General features: G+C 39.2%; 1 protein-coding gene across 1 annotated transcript in view; it reads left to right on the forward strand.

Moving 5' to 3' along the window:
- The first annotated feature begins 16,772 nt into the window (after positions 1-16,772).
- The window catches only part of chm (CHM Rab escort protein), a 98,112-nt gene continuing 92,754 nt past the window's right edge, over positions 16,773-22,130 (forward strand). The window contains exons 1-4 of the mRNA XM_063012122.1: positions 16,773-16,809; positions 17,006-17,108; positions 19,433-19,605; positions 21,063-21,167. Coding sequence (XP_062868192.1) covers positions 16,773-16,809; positions 17,006-17,108; positions 19,433-19,605; positions 21,063-21,167 — 418 coding nt within the window. The remainder of the gene's footprint in view (positions 16,810-17,005; positions 17,109-19,432; positions 19,606-21,062; positions 21,168-22,130) is intronic.

Genomic DNA, 22,130 nt, shown 5'->3' on the forward strand with positions numbered 1-22,130 from the left:
AGTATGAAGTGCCTGTTTAAGATCCTGCCACAGTATCTCAATCAAGTTTAAGTCTTTTTCCTGGACTTAGATTTCTTTCATTTAAGACATACAGAGATGGACTTGGTCTTGTGCTTTGAACTGTTGTCCTGTTGCAAGATCAAATTGTACTTGAGCTCCCAGACAGATGATTGAACATTATCCTTTAGAAATTTCTGGTAAAGAGCAAAATTCACGGTCATCCAGGCCCAGAGGCAACGACATATCCCCACACAAATACACTACAACCACCACCACCACCACCACCACCACCACATTGGTAAAATTGTGATCTTACTGTGGAATTATGTTAAATGTACAAAAGTGCTTTAAAAGGCTGGGACATGAAGTAAAATGCATAAATAATAATAACAATTTAATAATAAAAATGGTTAATTCTGTTACAAGTTAAAAAAACAAAGATTTTTACTGACCAACTTCATTGTATTTTGTTTATTTACATTTACAGCATTTAGCAGACGCTTTTATCCAAAGCGACTTACACGCAATGAGCAACTGAGGGTTAAGGGCCTTGCTCAGGGACCCAACAGTGACAACTTGGTGGTGGCAGGTCTTGAACCGGCAACCTTCTGTTTACTAGTCCAGTACCTTAACCACTGAGCTATCACTGGCCTTATGTAAGCAAATGTAGAATTCAATGCCTGCAACACACTGGAATGTTTTTCACTGTGTTACATCATCTTTCCTATTAATTACACTTTTTAATCGTTTGTGTTTGCAGTTTATTAAGTGGAATTTTTGCTCAGGTACTTGAGTAGTGCAGCCATTCATGTTCAAATCTCAGCTGTGCCAGGCGTCTACACAGATATGATTGGCTATGTCTGAGGAGGGAGATGGTCAAAGCCCTGAGATTGATTAGCACCATGTCCAGAGTAGTCATCATGCCTTGTTCCCAGTGTTTCCCAGTGGAACCAGACCTGCTGCAACCTTGAACACAATAAAGCAATAATGAAAATCAAATTGCTTGATACAAGACTTAGAGCTGCTTTATAGTTTATGGTCTCAGTTGTCTGCTTCTTCTCTTTATGATGGGTCACACATTTCAGGTCAGTCTAGCACACACAGGAAGTCTAGGAAGCAGTGCAGAATAAGGCCAGGTATTGTCTAGCTAAAATAACAATTGACTTTCTGAGAAAAGACATGGCCAAGATTTATCTCATTTGTTAAACATTTGTAAAATCCCAATAAATTCCTCTGCATTAGTAGAGCCTTTATATAAATGCAAGTCACATGCTGTGGGCACTGATGCACCCCAAACATTGGCTTTTGCTCCTTGTGTGGATGGTCCTTTTTTCTCATTTTTATTATAGGCATCAAACACAAGCTTTACAAAATGGAATCAAGTTACTTAGCCAATGTTAACACTATTTTGAAACCTTTAGAATAAGCACGTGAAGGAACCATGATTTTATAAAAGGTGAATCCACCAAATGCTCAGTCATTGCAAGCAAATGTTTGTCATCTTCCTGTGTAGTTGCAGTCTCTGTGGGCTCCCTTATCATGATTTAAAAGCTGTTTAAAGCCAGGTCCTTTAATATTCCCTCCACCTAGTAGCACTAGGTGTCAGGTTTATTAAGACCTTCTGCACAGGTCTACTAGGATTATTACTAAAAACCATTTTAATATACCCATAGTTATAGACTAAAAAAAATAACTAATCTGTCGAATTCAGAACAAATATGCCAGAAAACAATGTGATGTCTATATTTAGAAGGGGAGATTCAAACAAAGGGAGATGCAAGCTTTTAACAGATGATATTTACCTACTTGTTACATTGACATTTTACAAACTAAATTATTAATTGTAGAAGGCTAAGCAAACATTTGCCTGTTTAACTCATGGACATGAATAACTGCTCATTCATCATTATAAAGTTCATAAAATCTCAGTTTTAAATGCAATCTTTTCATTATTAAAAATCTTTCCACTGATTATGAATACGTTATATTAATATCTGTATTGTTTAAGGTGGAAATTAACAGTTAATAAATTTTTTTTATTTCTGTACAAATTAATTAATTGATTACTAATTGTTTCCTTAAAATAAATAAATAAATACTTTATTATATGACATTTACATATATATTTATATGTCTTTACTAACTAAAATACTGAGTAACATACTGACTAACACTGAGTACCATAATTGTAGGTGATAAAAAATATTAGGCATGGTAGCATCACAAACCTAATACAACACATGGAGTTCAAAACTGCATTAACCTAACTGATTTTTAACACTCTTTTATCCTGGTCAGGGTTGTAGTGGGTCCGGTGACGCAGTAACTCACCCCGGGCTGAAATCTATCGTATGGCCTCAGACACCTCTATCATTATCATCACATTTAATATATGTATTATTGCTATATTTAATATTGTGTTATTATATTAGTATAACAAAAACAGCAATAATAATAATTATAATAATTATAATAATAATAATAATAAAATGATTTAAAATCTACATTTTTAATATATTATTATTATTATCATCACATTTATTATATGTATTGTATATATTATTGTTATATTTATTAATGTGTTATTATATTAGTATAATAACAACATCAATACTAATAATAAAATGATTTAAAATCTACATGTTTAATTTATTATTATTATCATGGCACTTATTATATGTATTGTATATATTATTGTTATATTTATTAATGTGTTATTATATTAGTATAACAACATCAATTATAATAATAAAATGATTTAAATTCTACATGTTTAATTTATTATTATAATACTAATATAGTAACACATTAGTATATATTATTGTTATATGTATTATTGTGTTATTATATTAGTATAATAAAAATCATTATAATTACTGTTATAAAATATTAATAATAATACCAAAATCTCTTTAAATACAAAAGAAGTGAAAAATATGGTGATTGAAAAAAAAAAATTCATTATGTCCTGATTTCTATCTTGCATCTCCAACATACCACTTTATTTTGGTCAGTGTCACCTGCTGCACCAAAAATACAATTGCAAATTTTAATATCAGTGGTCTTTAAATAAAACCCAGCTAAAAAAAATGCATAATGTTTATAAACAGCTATTCCTACTTTAATACTAATAATATTACACTGTTGTGTGATTGCTTAGAAAATAAACCCTATCATAAATCTTTAAATAAACAGTTCCTTTTCGGACTTTATTTTCAGAGATAGTTTGTAACTTAGTAGTACTTGATGCAGTTGACCAGATTTTGATGCAATTGACAAGATTTGTGTAAGCTTGATTTAAATACCATCACAACCATAGGCTATCAGCTCTAAAAGCTGACCATAGAAGCTCTAGCTGGACAGAACGTTTATAAATCGACTTTTTTGGGAAGAAGCACTTAAGTAAAGCAATACGTTAAAGGTCAGTAAGGTCACTACAACCTATTCTCAGTGTCTGTGTAGATTAAATGCTTGTATGCTTAAAAAAGGGGTGTTCACATACTTTTTGTAATGTATGTTGAATGTGTCAGCACATTTGGTAAATAGTTTCTGATTACGATTAACATAAAATATTAAAGTATTAATAATATCTTATTAACCAGTACTTTCTTTCTTAGGTGTTCATACATAATTCTAAGGTGCTACGTCTCTAGTGCAAATGTGTAGAGCACTTAGTCAAGCAAATGAGCACCTCCCAAATGAGAATCTCTACACGGGGTCAGAAAAGTTGCCATTAAATTAATACAAGATTCACGCTTAACCTTTGAGCTACAGCAACTTCTCAGGGAAGATTAATATTGTAATGAGTGCCTAAATGTCATGCAAATTTCTGCTGAGGATCTGCTGAAATTAAAAAAGCTAGTTGGCAATTTGGAAAATTAAACACATTTTTTACCTGAGTTTTCAATTGCACCTGGTCCGATGGTCGTCTTCTATTTGATTAGCATTACCATGGAAAACATATGCACTGACTTCTCCACCCATCCCTCTAGCACCACCCTATGCATTTACACTCTTACTTCATGAATATGCAGGGTCTTTGATGCATGTATTTGTTATACATCATCATTTCTCATCATGCAGAACGTGTCCTGTGTGTTGTGTCAATTGAGTGTGCATAAATAAATTTTAATTTAATATTATTCTCATTATTCATATGATGCACGCTGTACAGAACAACTAAATGATTGTGTGCATATTCTGACTTTCTTAGGTACTTGGCCTCAGGGATCCCAGGAGCAGGTAGGGGTTAAAGGTTTTGTCCAGGGGCATACACTAGCTTTCTATATATTTATATATTTATATCATTAATTAATTTAAACTCAGGACCTTCTAGTGGGCGGCACGGTGGCTGTCTCCAGGCGGGGTGGTCCGGGTCCTTTCTGTGCAGAGTTTGCATGTTTTCCCCGTGTCTGTGTGGGTTTCCTCCTAATTGGATAAGCAGTTAAGAAAGTAAGTGAATGAGAACCTTCTAGTTACTGGTGCTGAAAGTACATTCTCAGAAGACTTGTTTTATTTTCACATATGTATTTGTATAGCGGATACTGGGATCTATATTTGCTAAAAGTCTTAAAGTAACAATCCTAACTCACCAAAGTCTATTAACAAATTCATCGAACCTCATAAATGACCAGAACTCACTACTGACGTTATCACAGACTAGACTGAATAATGAAGAACTCTAATTGCCTGTTTATTCTTTTCACTAGTTTAAACTTTTAGTTTAGATTATTTTTGTGCATGTATGATCTGTGTAATCCCAATTCATTCAAATTATTCTCCAGGCCACCAAAGGAAGATGAGTCCCTGTTGAGTCTGGTTCCTCTCAAGGTTTCTTCCTGTAATTTTAAGGGAGTTTTTCCTTGCCACTGTCGCCCTCGGCTTGCTTAACAGGAGTTTTTGGTTTGCCTGTCCCGGATGCTGTAAAGTTGCTTTGAGACAATGTCCTTTGTAAAAAGTGCTATACAAGTAAATTTGACTTGACTTAACTAACAACCATGGGCTCTTCTAAGCAGCTGAATAATGATCTGAAAATGAAAGTAATTGATGCCTACAAAGCAGGGAAGACTATATATACATATATACATGTATACATACAGGGTGTCCCTAAAGTCTCAACACATAGGAAATAAGACTAACTATAACTAACTACACCAACCAGGCATAACATTATGACTACTTACAGGTGAAGTGAAGAACACTGATCATCTCTTCATCACGGCACCTGTTAGTGGGTGGGATATACAGTATTAGGCAGCAAGTGAACATTTTATTCTCAAAGTTTATGCGTTGGAAGCATATTAGGAAGGTGGTCATAATGTTATGCCTCATTGGTGTATACAAATATACATATACAGGCTATCATAAAAGTGGTGGTGCACTTTTGTACGTGTAGAGTCACATTCAAAATATGTAATTTGGCCAGGGATTCCCAAATGTTACATATGGCACAAAGTCCAGGTGTATGTAAACCTTTGACCTCATATTAATTTGATAAATGCTGTCCATTAAAATAAACTCTCTTTCCTGTACAGAATTGTTTTATAACTGTGTTTTAGTTCATTTAAATTAAAGATTTTTTTTCTTTTTTTTTTTTCTCCGCCAACTTGAGTATATAAAATATAAAATATATACAGTTTAATGCAGTAAAATAGACAGATTCCATGTTTTGTTGATTTGAAAAGTAAAAACAAGTAAAAACAAGATAACAAATCATATCACAGTAATTATTACTCAATTACTGTTCATTAGCAACATACAGTGTATCACAAAAGTGAGTACACCCCTCACATTTCTGCAAATATTTCATTATATCTTTTCATGGGACAACACTATAGACATGAAACTTGGATATAACTTAGAGTAGTCAGTGTACAGCTTGTATAGCAGCGTAGATTTACTGTCTTCTGAAAATAACTCAACACACAGCCATTAATGTCTAAATAGCTGGCAACATAAGTGAGTACACCCCACAGTGAACATGTCCAAATTGTGCCCAAATGTGTCGTTGTCCCTCCCTGGTGTCATGTGTCAAGGTCCCAGGTGTAAATGGGGAGCAGGGCTGTTAAATTTGGTGTTTTGGGTACAATTCTCTCATACTGGCCACTGGATATTCAACATGGCACCTCATGGCAAAGAACTCTCTGAGGATGTAAGAAATAGAATTGTTGCTCTCCACAAAGATGGCCTGGGCTATAAGAAGATTGCTAACACCCTGAAACTGAGCTACAGCATGGTGGCCAAGGTCATACAGCGGTTTTCCAGGACAGGTTCCACTCGGAACAGGCTTCGCCAGGGTCGACCAAAGAAGTTGAGTCCACGTGTTCGGCGTCATATCCAGAGGTTGGCTTTAAAAAATAGACACATGAGTGCTGCCAGCATTGCTGCAGAGGTTGAAGACGTGGGAGGTCAGCCTGTCAGTGCTCAGACCATACGCCGCACACTGCATCAACTCAGTCTGCATGGTCGTCATCCCAGAAGGAAGCTGACGCACAAGAAAGCCCGCAAACAGTTTGCTGAAGACAAGCAGTCCAAGAACATGGATTACTGGAATGCCCTGTGGTCTGACGAGACCAAGATAAACTTGTTTGGCTCAGATGGTGTCCAGCATGTGTGGCGGCACCCTGGTGAGAAGTACCAAGACAACTGTATCTTGCCTACAGTCAAGCATGGTGGTGGTAGCATCATGGTCTTGGGCTGCATGAGTGTTGCTGGCACTGGGGAGCTGCAGTTCATTGAGGGAAACATGAATTCCAACATGTACTGTGACATTCTGAAACAGAGCATGATCCCCTCCCTTCGAAAACTGGGCCTCATGGCAGTTTTCCAACAGGATAACGACCCCAAACACAACCTCCAAGATGACAACTGCCTTGCTGAGGAAGCTGAAGGTAAAGGTGATGGACTAAACCCAATTGAGCACCTGTGGCGCATCCTCAAGTGGAAGGTGGAGGAGTTCAAGGTGTCTAACATCCACCAGCTCCGTGATGTCATCATGGAGGAGTGGAAGAGGATTCCAGTAGCAACCTGTGCAGCTCTGGTGAATTCCATGCCCAGGAGGGTTAAGGCAGTGCTGGATAATAATGGTGGTCACACAAAATATTGACACTTTGGGCACAATTTGGACATGTTCACTGTGGGGTGTACTCACTTATGTTGCCAGCTATTTAGACATTAATGGCTGTGTGTTGAGTTATTTTCAGAAGACAGTAAATCTACACTGCTATACAAGTTGTACACTGACTACTCTAAGTTATATCCAAGTTTCATGTCTATAGTGTTGTCCCATGAAAAGATATAATAAAATATTTGCAGAAATGTGAGGGGTGTACTCACTTTTGTGATACACTGTATATGAAAAAGTTACAGACCGTTTAATATTTGCTTAATTTTTCCTAGTATGTTAAATTCATTCATTCATTCATTTTATCACTGCTTTATCCTGGTCAGGGTCACGGTGGGTCTGATTCATTGGGTGAAAGGTAGGAAACACCCCAGAGAGGCCACTAGTCCATCACAGGACAGACACACACAGACACATTCACACATACACTTACACTTTGGGCAATTTTTAGTAGCTCCATTTGGCCTGATTGCATGTCTTCAGACTTGAGCTTCTGGAGGACACAGGGAGAACATGCAAATTCCACACAAAAAGGATGCTGTGAGACAACAACGCTAAACACTGCGCTACCGTGCTGATGTTAAATTCAGTAAATAAATAATATTCAATAAAAGTAGCCACATTTACTGTAGAAAAAAAACTTTTGAATTTGAATTGTGTTCCCTAGATGATGTGTTAACTTTTTTTTTAAACATAGAATTTTTTTACTTTTTTGACAAGGTAATTTGGAAAACTTACTGCTGAACTAATGCTTGATGTTATTGAACTGTAAAATATTACAGTGGGGCCAAGCAAGGGTCACCATCTCACCATGATGTAATGAAATGTTTCTTCATTAATGTGTGTTAATATGTACACAGATCAATACAAATAATAAATTGCTGCTGATTGTCATTGATTTTTTTCTAATTATGCTGCCACTCTTGATAAATATTTATGACGGTTATAACATTTATGACAATGTTTTCCTTGCAAATTTACACTCTGAATACAAGATCCAAGCATCGACGGTCAAGCATTTTATTTGAGCTGTAAGACATGCCAAAAATACTGCTGGACTTTTAATTAATAATAATATTTTAACCTTTAATGCTACTTAAGAAATGGACAAGCTTGTTGTTCTGTGTATTTAATTTCTCTGAGAATGCTGCTGAAGATGATTTAATAACTGTCTTATTGCAACGGCTGCCAAATCAGAGGTGACTTGAAAGAGAGTGACAGAGACTGTTGGTGCAGCACTTTTCATCAGTCAGAATCAGCTTAAAAAACTAACCCATTATTATAAGACATTTATAAAATTTTTTATTTCAAATAATTATTTTAACAGATTATTATACAAATAAGGATGCAAAAAATTTACAATTCTAAGAACATGCTAAATAAAAATAGTTTCATCTAATTCAACCCTATATGAAAAATGTACATTTAAAAAAAATGCAGTTTCTTACATTTACTTTAATTTTTTATAACATTAATTTCACACACAATTGTTGTTGTTCCTTTTTTCATTTTAAAATTCTCCACACATTCTCTATTAGGGACAGGTCAGAATTGCAGGCAGGTCAATCCAGTACCTGCCTCCTCTTCCTCCACAGACACTTGTAATGTGTGCAGCAGTGTCGTGTTGAAAACTTCATACACGTTCCTGGAAAAGATGACGTCTTGAAGGCAGCATAAGATCTCAATGTACTTTTCTGCATTAATGCTATCACAGAAGTGTAAATTACCTTTGCCAAGGGCACTGACACAGCCCCATACCATGACAGACCCTGGCTTTTGTTTATTTATTTATTAGGATTTTAACATCATGTTTTACACACTGTGGTTACATGCATGACAGGAACGGTAGTTCTTCATTACACAAGGTTCATCAGTTTTAATGTCAAACACAGTCATGGACAATTTTGTATCTCCAGTTAACCTGACATCATGTCTTTGGATTGTGGGAAGAAACTGGAGCTCCCGGGGGAAAACCATGCAGACATGGGGAGAACATGCAAATTCCAGACAGAAAGAACTCAGACCACCCAGGACCTTCTTGCTGTGAGGTGACAGTGCTATCCACTGAGCCACCGTGCCGCCCAACTCTGTATTGTAGTGCTTGACAAAGGTTTGCCAATGTAATCCCTCACCCATGTGGTTATATCAGCTATTGATGATTGACGGTTTTTGGAGATGACAAGTGTTTAGCTTAGGCTTGCGCTCCTGCCCTTTACTCTTTAAAATTCCCCCACATTCCTGTAATCGTTTTATAATATTACATGCACATTAGATGGAGAAATATGCAAATCCCACCAAAGTTTTAACATTGTTATATTTTTCTCATGCATATTTTGACAAAATGGAGATTATCTGCCAATTTTTGCTCCTTAAAGACACTTCATTGATGCTGTTTTTGTACCAAACCATACAATCACCTGTTGATATTATCTCTTTGAAATCATATAATTATTAATTGTTTTCCGCATTACTAGCCCTAAATTGCCCCCGTCCCAACTTTTTTTGGAATGTGTTGCAGGCCTGAAATGCAGGAATGGAGATATATTAACAAATTAAAAGGAAGTTGACTGCAATGAAATCAAAGTCAATGAATGTGGACACTTCTCATACTTTGTAGGTTAGGTTATTTTATTTATTTATTTAATTATTTTTATTAGGATTTTATTTTAACGTCATGTTTCACACACTTTGGTTATATTCCAAGTTACTGGTTACACAAGATTCATCAGTTCACAAGTTTAATGTCAAACACAGTCACAGACAATCTTCATGACTGCATGTCTTTGGACTGTGGAAGGAAACCATAGCTCCCAGAGAAAACCCACACAGACACGAGGAGAACTTGCAAACCCCACACAGAAAGGACCTGGACCGCTACATCTGGGAATCGAACCCAGGACCGTCTTGCTGTGTGCTATACATCGAGCCAAGCAATCTATACACATACAGCAGAATGTGTCATACATCAAACTTCAGTGACTTTTTAATGACAGTCATTGAATTTCCGACCAGTCAGTTGATCACATTTCTGTCCTGTTTAAGTAGCCTCAGTCAATTTTTCCTAGATATGGTCCATAGCTGTATAACTTGATTGCAGATGTGTATAGTGCACTGCTAATGGACTATCTGGCTTTCTGACAGATGAATTGCAGTAGTATGCTATACTTGGCTTCCAAAGTTTAAATTGTAAAATTTGTTGGAAGGGTAATAATAGTTATTTTTAGTCATTTGAGCTAGTAAAATCTTAAAGCCACAGAATAACATAATGTTGTGCTTATAAATGTCCCTGTTATGTTTCTGCAATTTATTGTGCTTTGTAACTAATAACACATTTCCTGTTATAAAATAAAGTACATAGGTTTTAAACTGAAAGCCATTTCTGTGTTTAAAAAGAATGGTTCTGGAAACACGCTTGCACACCAAAACACGCTCGCACACTAGAGCTGACATCTCGAACTCATGAGTTCAAATCTCAGCTCTGCTACCGGCAGGCTGGGTGCCTACATGCCTATGCCTACATGCCTTTGCCACCGGCTGTCTCGTTCGTAGGGTCAGTGCTGGAGGGGATTTCTCATAACCGATACAATTATGAGATCTGCTGGCTGATCAATGGCACCTGCATCAAATGCGACTCTCCACGTGTGAAACTGAGCCTCATATGAACTCGCATCAAGCAGGTGAAAAGATGCAGTCAACTACTGCACACGTGTCAGAGGGGGTGTGTGTTAGTCAGGGTGTGTGATGTGGAAGACAAATTGACTACGCTAAACCAGGAGAAAAAGGAAGAAAATGCATTAAAAATAGAAAAAAAGCCTTTTGGAATGAGTGGTGACTGCTACAGTGAAAAAGAGAAGGACCAAATCCATATGAATGCACATGGGTTCGAAATCAGATGTTCAAAGACCATAAATAAATGTAAGATTTCAGAGTCTATAAATTCTTAGCAGTTTTTTTTTTATTCCAGATATTTAGAATTTAAGATTATTAAGGATTATCACATATTCCTGATATTAAGTGTCTAATAAAAATAGAGTCTTATGATAATGGTTAGTGTTACATGGAAGATGGCTGTATTTTATGCTTCACTTTTACAAACAGCCTAGCCGTCTCTCAAGGTGACCTGACTCGTCTGAATACGTCCTAATCATACAAGTCTATGAAATAAAACGTCATCTGTTATTGATAATAACATCAAGCCATGCAAGCAATTCTGTGCAACCTGGGTTGACTGAGGGCTCAGTAAATGTGTTTATGACTGTTGATATAAATTTACTGACCCTGGCTCTGTGAGTGGTCGGCATGTTTAAGCACAGTTACGCTTTGATAACTAATCTCAGATTTAATTTACGTTTATGGGGAGATTTATAACACTGTAATGTCCTCATGGATGTTTCATTTGGAGTGTTTATGAGGCCCCTGACAGATGGTGTCATTCTGCATTGCTCTGTCGCCGCTCACCCCTCTTTGCCAAAGATGGTCATCTTCAGAATCGAGACTTGATTGAGAAATGAAATGAGCTGTGGAGTCTCCTTGAATTCCACCTTAAAGTTTCAGTTAAGTGCAAGCAATATTTTTAAATTCATCATAAATCATTTGTTCACGTAACGGGGCGGGTCACGCCTTGCAGCTGAGGTGCCAGATAGAAGCCCGGCACTTGCAAGAATTGAAAATAAACCCAATTTGCAGGTTGATTAACCAAGGTAGAACAAAACTGTGGCATAAAGGAAAACAAAAGTGGTGTCCAAAATAACAGAAACAAAGAAAGTAATAAATAAAAACACTAAATATCTGCATCCTGCAATGGAGAAAGTGGCCAGAAAAGGGACAGAGCAGAAATGAAAACTGCAAGCATGAAATAGATTCCAAGGGCAAATGTTTAATCAAGGTAGAACTATACAGTGGGGCAGTGGTAGTGGAAGTGGTAAAGCATAGTGCTTTAGGCTAATGATTAGAAGATTGTCAGTTTAAATCCAGGCTCTGCTATGCATCCACTGTTTGGCCCTTGAGCAAGTAGAACAATGGCTGACCCTGAACTCTGACCCCAGATTCCAAACAAGCTGGGAGAAAGAATTTCATTGTACTATACACATGTACACCGATCAGCCATAACATTAAAACCACCTCCTTGTTTCTACACACACTGTCCATTTTATCAGCTCCACTTACCATATAGAAGCACTTTGTAGTTCTACAATTACTGACTGTAGTCATCTGTAGTCATCTGTTTCTCTGCATGCTTTGTTAGCCCCCTCTCATGCTGTTCTTCAATTGGTCAGGATCCCCACAGGACCACTACAGAGCAGGTATTATTTGGGTGGTGGGTCATTCTCAGTACTGCAGTGACACTGACATGGTGGTGGTGTGTTAGTGTGTGTTGTGCTGGTATGAGTGGATAAGACACAGCAGCGCTGATGGAGTTTTTGAACACCTCACTGTCATGGCTGGATTACTGACCGGGCCAGTGGGGCCAGCGCCCAGGGGCCCTTGAGGTCAGGGGGCCCCGGGGGGGCCCTGGCCCAAAACATTTTGCGATGCCTATCAACATTTATGATACAATATATTTTTATTTCCGAGGGCCCTCCATTTTAAGGATCCTCTGACTATTAGGGACTTTGACCCCAGGGCCTCTTGGGGGCCCTAGCCATGCTTTTGGGCCCTAGCCATGCTTTTGGGGGCCCTAGCCATGCTTTTGGGCCCCTTATGAAAATGGATGAGGCGTTGTGGCACTGCTCTGACTTCGACTTCTGGCTATTAGGGGTCCTAGGAAAGAGGGGGGCATATTTTTAGAGGGCCCTGGTTATGAGAGCCCCTACCAGGGGGCCCTAGAGAAGAGCAGGGCATACCATTAGAGGGCCCTTGATCACGAGGGCCCCTGCTATGGGGCCCTTGACTTCCAAAGAAGTCGTTTACCATGGCTCCTTGACTTTCTAGGGACCTACAAATTGCCAGGCAAGCTACCATATTTCATAACAGACGTTTTGTTGCAAATATGCGATTCAGGCCCTTACTTAATGTTTCTGAATTTGTATTGTTTCAAAATGATTATGTTCAATTTCTCTTAAGCGCAGAGACACAAATTAATTTAGCAATTTAGCAATTATTTAAATTTAAGACAAGCAATTTCAAGCAGTTTGAATGCATACACACACTTAACTGAGCTATTTGATGTTCTTTTCATGCCTGACAATATGTCCAACAGTGAGCTCACTTTAAAGGCTAACTCACTCGCTGCAGCATATCCTTCAGATCTGAACATGAGCCTGGCAGATGAATTGATACAATACAATTGCCCAGGGGCCCAGACTATCCTTAATCCGTCCTTGCTCACTGTCACTGCTGGACTGAAAATAGTCCACCAACCAAAAATATCCAGCCAACAGCGCCCTGTGGGCAGCGTCCTGTGACCACTGATGAAGGTCTAGAAGATGACCAACTCAAACAGCAGCAATAGATGAGTGATCGTCTCTGACTTTACATCTACAAGGTGGACCAACTAGGTAGGATTGTCTAAAAGTGTGGACAGTGAGTGGACTTGGTATTTAAAAACTCCAGCAGCGCCACTGTGTCTGATCCACTCATACCAGCACAACACACACTAACACACCACCACCATGTCAGTGTCACTGCAGTACTGAGAATCATCCACCACCTAAATAATACCTGCTCTGTGGTGGTCCTGTGGGGGTCCTGACTATTGAAGAACAGCATGAAAGCGGGCTAACAAAGCATGCAGAGAAACAGATGGACTACAGTCAGTAATTGTAGAACTACAAAGTGCTTCTATATGGTAAGTGGAGCTGATAAAATGGACAGTGAGTGTAGAAACAAGGAGGTGGTTTTAATGTTATGGCTGATCAGTGTACATGTATACTGTATATGTATATATGACAAATAAAGGCTAAAACTGTACAGGCATATACAGGTGGTGCAGCGGTAAAACACGGTAAAACATGCTAGCCCTCCAGTGCTGTAATTTTGAGCTTGCGTGTTTGAATCTCAGCTCTGCTAACAGCCAGCCGGGTGCCTACACAGGCAATGACTGGCTTGTCTGAGGGAGGGAGGGCCGTAGGGATTCCTCAGCTGCTGCAACTATGATGTCTGCTGTCTGGTTGATGGTGCCTGGACAATGAGATGGGGGTAATGAAGATCTATGAGTGACTCTTTGTGCACCATGTGAGTCTTCATATGAACCTGTCCTGTGCAGGTGAAAAGAAGTGGTCAGTTACTGCACACGTGTCAGAGTAATTGGAAAGAACTAGATTGGGAGGAAAATTGGAGAAAAAAAGATATATATATAAGGTACAACAATACTTTCGCTAGAAAGCTACTAACATAAAGGGGAACAATAACAAGTAAATGAGGTGGACAAATTAATTAAAACAACAAAGACACAAAAACATCTGGAGCCCACAAAGGAGAAAGTGGGTCAAAAAGGGAAAGCACAGAACTGAGAACCGGTTGTCATAATATGACAGGCTGCTCCAGCTGTCTGTGACAAGAAAAGGAAAGACAACAAACCTGCTAGTTCTGGCAATGCATGAATGGCACCTCGACCCCACCAACTGTATTTACATGTGAAATCTGCTCCAGAAAACAGATGTCACACCTCTAGGGCAATCCCCTCTCCTAGGGCGGTTCTGAGTTCCCAGAAAGATACAGCATGCATACAGTAGGCAGTTGTAGCCTAGCGGTTAGGGCAGTGGTCCCCAACCACTGGGCCGCGGGCCGGTACTGGTCCGTGGGTCATTTATTCATTTATTTATTTATTTTTTCAACTGACACACGCCCCCTCCGACACATGCTCAGGACAGACTGCATTTTTCACCTGCACGAGTCGAGTTCATATATACCGATCAGCACTGTGCACGGAGAGCCACACCCTGATCAGCATTATTCCTCAGCCCTGTGCAGGTGCCATCAATCAGCCAGCAGGTGTCGGAATTGAACCAGTTATGAGGACCCATGATCTGGCTTGCCCTTAACCCTATGAACAACAGCCAACAGGGTGGCAGAGCTGAGTTTCGATATGATGTATTCGAAAACCCAGCTTTGGTGTGCTAGCGTGTTTTACCGCTTTTATTTGTCCAATACTCTTCGGGTGTTATTGTCTCCAATCACCATTAGGTGGGATCAGCATCACATTGCAGCAAAAAAAGCTCAGGATTCACACTGATTTTCCATTCTATAGTTATTCTATTTTAAATCCCCCCACCTTCCGGTCCGTGAAATTATATCTTATATGAAGCCGGTCCGTGGTGCATAAAAAGGTTGGGGACTGCTGGGTTAGGGTACTGGACTAGTAATCAGATGGTTGCTGGTTGAAGCCCCACCACTGCCAGGTTGTTGCTGTTGGGCCCTTGAGCAAGGCCCTTATCCCTCAATTGCTCAGACTGTATACTGTCACAGTACTGTAAACCTTTTTGGATAAAGGCGTCTGCTAAATGTTAAAAATGTAAAATGCATCCTGGCATCGGACACCAGCAGAAAACCGGACTCGACCAAGCAGCCCTGCACCACAGTTTCAGAGAAAAGCAGGTTTGTCAGACAGTGGAGCTGACAAAACTGAGAGGGAGACACTGTGATAAGTAGAGGAACATCCACCTGGAGCAAATTATTGTTCATGAGGCCCAGGTGAAACTGACACATCAATCATCTGCGCCTCCGTGCCCCCTCTGCCGGCTAAAATAGCAATATAGAAGAGACTCACTGCCAGATTCATTCAGCAGGTGAGCTACGTTACAGTATGAATCAAGGTAGAACTATACAGTGGGACAGTGGTAGTGGAAGTGGTAAGGCACAGTGATTTGGGCTATTGATTGGAAGATGGTCGGTTCAAATCCAGGCTCTGCTATGCATGCACTGTTGGGCCCTTGAGCAAGTAGTACAATGGCTGACCCTGCACTCTGACCCCAGCTTCCCAACAAGCTGGAAAAAAGCATTTTATTGCATTGTACATGTCTATATACAAGGTTCATCCATTCACAAGGGTATATCGAACACAGTCATGGACAATTTAGTGTCTCCAATTCACCTCACTTGCATGTCTTTGGACTGTGGGAGGAAACCGGAGCACCCGGATAAAGGCGTCTGCTAAATGCTAAAAATGTAAAATGCATGCTGGCATCGGACACCAGCAGAAAACCAGGTTTGTCAGACAGTGGAGCTGACAAAACTGAGAAGGACAAACTGTGATAAATAAAGGAAAATATATCCACCAGGAGCAAATTATTGTTTGCGAGGCCCAGGTGAAACTGATACATCTATCTTCTGTGCCTCCGTGCCCCCTCTGCCGGCTAAATATGCAACATAGAAGAGACTCACTGCCAAATTAATTCAGCAGGTGAGCTACGTTACAGTATGAATCTATAGTGATGGACCAGCTGAGTTTCTAGCTAGAAAAAAAGTATGCCAGCATCTGTGCCAGCGGAAAACTATCTTACGCAAAACTTTAAAATTAAATTAAGGTTTTTGCGCATTATGTAAATATTTTCCAAACAGAAACCATCAATGAGTGCTACCTCTGTTCATTCTTAGAAGCAGAGATGAAAATCAAGCCACCTTCATTCCAGCACAACACATTTCAGTGCTTGATGCCTTGAAGCTGCTTTTAAATCCAGCCAGAGAGAACTGCTTCCGAACACACACAGCGATGGCGAAAGATGAAGACTTCTTTCAAAACCATTTCAGTATGCACAGAAGCCCCGTTCCTCAGAGAACGAGCCAGTGACATAAAAACACCCCTCCGTCACAAACCCTAAGACAGACTCTCTTGTTAAAATCATCCCTGGTGTGTTAGATATGAGAGAATTAGACGGTGAGCAAGAAACAAGAGGGATGCTCTCATTGCGAGCCATCTGTCTTGTTTGTCTGTGTTGTTTTAAGCACTGGATGACACGGGTTTTAACAAAGGCAGACGAAAAGAGATCAAATGTCGACCGTCAGCATTTCAGCTCAAGAAAGAAGCACTGATGAAAAAGACTGCAATGTAAGGCCACAGGTTACTCTCCTGCCTTTTTCTTTTCAGGCTTCCTTCATGTTTGGCAGGAAACTAAACCAAACAAATCTCCACAATGTTCAGAAAAGATAAAAAAGAATAATCTTCATAATGTTCATGTAAGCGAGACAGTTTAAAAAAAATTTGGATGAAGCTGTGAAGCAAGTAGCAGAACCATATGGAAGACACTGATAGTGATCTCACGAGAATTAAAAGATATTCTAAATTGAAGGACTTTTTTCACTGCATCTGGACTGTTTCACAAGATAAAACACATTTGAGTAGTGTATGAATTGTTTTAGTTACACATTTTAAGTCTTCTGGTACAGTATCTGTAATTGTCTGTATCGTTTTACATACACTGATCAGCCATAACATTAAAACCACCTCCTTGATTCTACACTCACTGTCCATTTTATTAGCTCCACTTACCATATAGAAGCACTTTGTTTCTCTGCAAGCTTTGTTTGCCCCCTTTCATGCTGTTCTTCAATGGTCAGGACTCTCCCAGGACCACTACAGAGCAGGTATTATTTGGGTGGTGGATCATTCTCAGCACTGCAGTGACACTGACATGGTGGTGGTGTGTTAGTGTGTGTTGTGCTGGTATGAGTTTTTAAACACCTCACTGTCACTGCTGGACTGAGAATATTCCACCATCAAAAATATATCCAGCCAACAGCGCCCTGTGGGCAGCGTCCTGTGACCACTGGTGAAAGTCTAGAAGATGACCAACTCAAACAGCAGTAATAGATGAGCGATTGTCTCTGACTTTACATCTACATAGTGGACCAACTAGGTAGGAGTGTCTAATAGAGTGGACAGTGAGTGGACGCAGTATTTAAAAACTCCATCAGCGTTTCTGTGTCTGATCCACTCATACCAGCACAACACACACTAACACACCACCACCATGTCATTGTCACTGCAGTGCTGAGAATGATCCACCACCCAAATAATACCTGCTCTGTGGTGGTCCTGTGGTGGTCCTGTGGTGGTCCTGACCATTGAAGAACAGGGTGAAAGCAGGCTAAAAAAAGTATGCAGAGAAACAGATGGACTACAGTCAGTAATTGTAGAACTACAAAGTGCTTCTATATGGTAAGTGGAGCTGATAAAATGGACAATGTGTGTAGAATCAAGGAGGTGGTTTTAATGTTATGGCTGATCGGTGTATGCATGAGTTGGATACATTTTCCCTAAAACAGCTAAGTGTGGAGGGAGATAATCAGTTAGATATTCATAGTTGATGGCATTTATCCAAGCGACTTATAATTGTGATCTTCTGATTATATTAATTAATATACTTTAACTGCTGAGCTACCACTGCCCTACATTACATTACACATTATTGTGTACCTCTAAAATGGACATAAATGACTCTCTTTTAACATTAAAACAAAAATGTTACATTTATTTTTTTAAGTGTTATATATGTATGTATTAAGTTTATTTATTTTAAAATCACAGTTAATCCTTTTTTTATGCATTTTGCTCCCCATTGTTCCTCCCGATTTAGCGCATCCAATTTGTCTTCCGCTGCTGACAGACACCAGATTTTGCATCCAAGGAGAGCACGCCTCTGCCCACACCTTCTTTACACGTGTACAGCCCTCCTCTTCTCGTCTGTGCTTCCTGCACAAGCGTCTCTTCTGTTAATCAGGGTCCTTAAACAGCGTATGCAGACCCACCCACCCACATATAGTCCGGTCCCCACCCTGCAGATACGGTGGCCAATTAGTATCTGCTGCAGGCACTGCCAATTATGCCCGCCAGATGGCGCCCAGCCGACCGGTGGCAACACCGAGCCTCGAACCCGGGAGTTCAGAAACTCGGAAAATCACAGTTAATCTTTTATATTCATTTTTCTACAAGCAGATTATTATTGCCTTTTTATTTAAATTCTATTATTGCAAACTGGTTTATCAACTGTTTTATCAATTATCAATTTTTTTTTCTTTGACTAAAATTGTTAACATTTACCAGCAAGTAAAAATGTGACATATCTGTAAAGATATAATTACAGGTTTGTGTGTATCTGTACTAATATAAACTTTTATTACTATTATTTTTTGTAAGTTGTAAGGTGAATACATAAAATGAACATAAAACACATTCACCCCTCACACACTGGCAAGACTATAGGGCATGACCCGGTACTAGTATTGGCCAGCAGTTATGGATAAAGCTGTCTTCCACTTATCTACCTCTTGGAAGTGTACTAGGTTTGAAAACAAATAGTTGTGCAGACAGTAAAAGACTGGTCTCAGCCCTCAGAATTTGCACATTTAAACTGGAGTTTTTTTTAACTTCAGCACTGTAGCTGTCTTACCTCCTTCCTCAAGGGTGCTCTGCACTGACTTCTCTAGTCTAGTCTTTAGTCTGCTTCTGATCAAGATTCCACCTATCTCAAGCTACAACATCGCACTAGTTGAGGTGGACACTTCAACAGAGGCCGGAGTAGAGGCCATACTCGCCCAAAGACAAGGTAACCTTGAGAAGTTATTCTTTAAGGTTTCCTCTTCAGAAAGTAAAATATAATGCTGGTAATCTGGAAATACTTGCCATCAAGTTAGCCCTCGAGAAGTAAGGAAGTCACTGGCTATAGGGGGCTCTTAATCCATAACCAACATAACCTTAAAATAGTAACAAACTTGAATTGTTATAACTGGATACATATATAAATATAATGTATAAATATAAATAACTTTTTTATTATTTACTTATAAATTATATCTAAATGTTTTTACTCTGAACATCTATCACTTAATGCCTATCTCAAATTATTCTTTTAATATATATCACTCTAAATTTCTGTATTTTTGAATTTATATCAGTATGAATTCATGTTATATTATTTTTATCACACCTAATTGTATATTCTCGTTAATATTTTTTGAATTCAAACATAATTATTTATATCAAATTATATCACTATATTACTTTTTTTTATCAGCTCCACCTACCATATAGAAGCACTTTGTAGTTTTACAATTACTGACTGTAGTCCATCTGTTAGTTTACATACTTTTTTAGCCTGCTTTCACCCTGTTCTTTGATGGTCAGGACCCCCACGGGACCACCACAGAGTAGGTATTATTTAGGCGGTGGATCATTCTCAGCACTGCAGTGACACTGACATGGTGGTGGTGTGTTAGTGTGTGTTGTGCTGGTATGAGTGGATCAGACACAGCAGTGCTGATGGAGTTTTTAAATACAGTGTCCACTCACTGTCCACTCTATTAGACACTCCTACCTAGTTGGTCCACCTTGTAGATGTAAAGTCAGAGACGATCGCTCATCTATTGCTGCTGTTTGAGTTGGTCATCTTCTTGACCTTCATCAGTGGTCACAGGACGCTGCCCACAGGGCGCTGTTGGCTGGATAGTTTTGGTTGGGGGACTATTCTCAGTCCAGCAGTGACAGTGAGGTGTTTAAAAACTCCATCAGCGCTGCTGTGTCTGATCCACTCATACCAGCACAACACACACTAACACACCACCACCATGTCAGTGTCACTGCAGTACTGAGAACGACCCACCACCCAAATAATACCTACTCTGTGGTGGTCCTGGGAGAGTCCTGAGCATTGAAGAACAGCATGAAAGGGGGTGAACAAAGCATGCAGAGAAACCAATGGACTACAGTCAGTAATTGTAGAACTACAAAGTGCTTCTATATGGTAAGTGGAGCTGATAAAATGGACAATGTGTGTAGAAACAAGGAGGTGGTTTTAATGTTATGGCTGATCGGTGTATATACATACAGTGATTTTATAATCACTGTAAATTCTAACCACTATTAATTAATATTACTTTTTAGGTAATTAAATTTTCATTACACTTTTTTTATAAGTCACACTTAATTTTTTCCGTGCAAATGTTACGATTTATTTATATAATTAAAGAATATCTGAGAAAAGTGTAAATAGTATTTTGCTTTAAGGGTGCGATTTTACGTCACTATTTGTTGTGTCACGTGACATTTGTAGTTTCAACATGGCTGCGGACAACCTCCCATCAGAATTTGACGTGATCATACTCGGAACAGGTAGGACGCTGTTAGGGTTTTATGAACATGCCTGGTTCTGTATTTGTATTAAATAACAGAACCAGAGTTGATCTGTAGTCACAGACTGAAATCATAGAATGCCAGCAGGTCTGGAGGCGACTGGGTGGTTAGCTGATGCCAATGCTAACAGATAAAGCTAAATGACTGGACGCAAATGGAAGCTGAGATCCACGCATCATTATGAGTGTTTTTATTCTCTTACATCACGACACCAACATGGCAGACTGATGAGTGTCATCACAGTTTGATATTCTATCATTGTCTAGCTTCAAATGCTGACTTCACTTCGGTGCTATACTAGCTTTTATAGGCTGAATCTCATTTCTTTACTGGACACACCAATAGGGGAGAACTGGGCTGGTTGGGCATCCTGGTGTATGGTCACTCTGTATTATATTAGCTACACTATATGGTAAAAAATACCTGGACACTTGACCATGAGCTTGTTAAGCATCCCATTATAAGCAAGAGTGTGAGACCTCCCTTGCCCATCTTTTGTGGCCAGTATAGACTCCACTACTATGGGAATGCTCCTTACAAGATTTTGGAGTGTGTCATTTTGGAGTGTGTCTGTGAACATCCATGCCCATTTTAACGTTCAGGCAAGTTAAGTGCGACATTTATCAGACACTTTTATCCAAAGCGACTTACAGTTATGACAGAGGTCAAGCATTTTACCCAGGGGCCCAACAGTGGCAACTTCATGTTGGTGAGGGTTGAACCGGCAACCTACTAATTACTAGTCCAGTACTTTAATCACTGAGTTATCACTGCCCTATTAATTGCTTATTGTTCTCTGTGTCACTGTTGTTCCTGCTGCTATCTGGTCATCCTGCAACACTTTCCAAGTGACCACTGGCTTTTACATTTAGCAGACGCTTGTATCCAAAGCGACTTACAGTTATGACAAGCATCAAGCATTTGAGGCTTGAGGGCTTTACC

This window comes from Trichomycterus rosablanca, chromosome 16 (genome assembly GCF_030014385.1).
Source record: "Trichomycterus rosablanca isolate fTriRos1 chromosome 16, fTriRos1.hap1, whole genome shotgun sequence".
Lineage (NCBI taxonomy): Eukaryota > Metazoa > Chordata > Actinopteri > Siluriformes > Trichomycteridae > Trichomycterus > Trichomycterus rosablanca.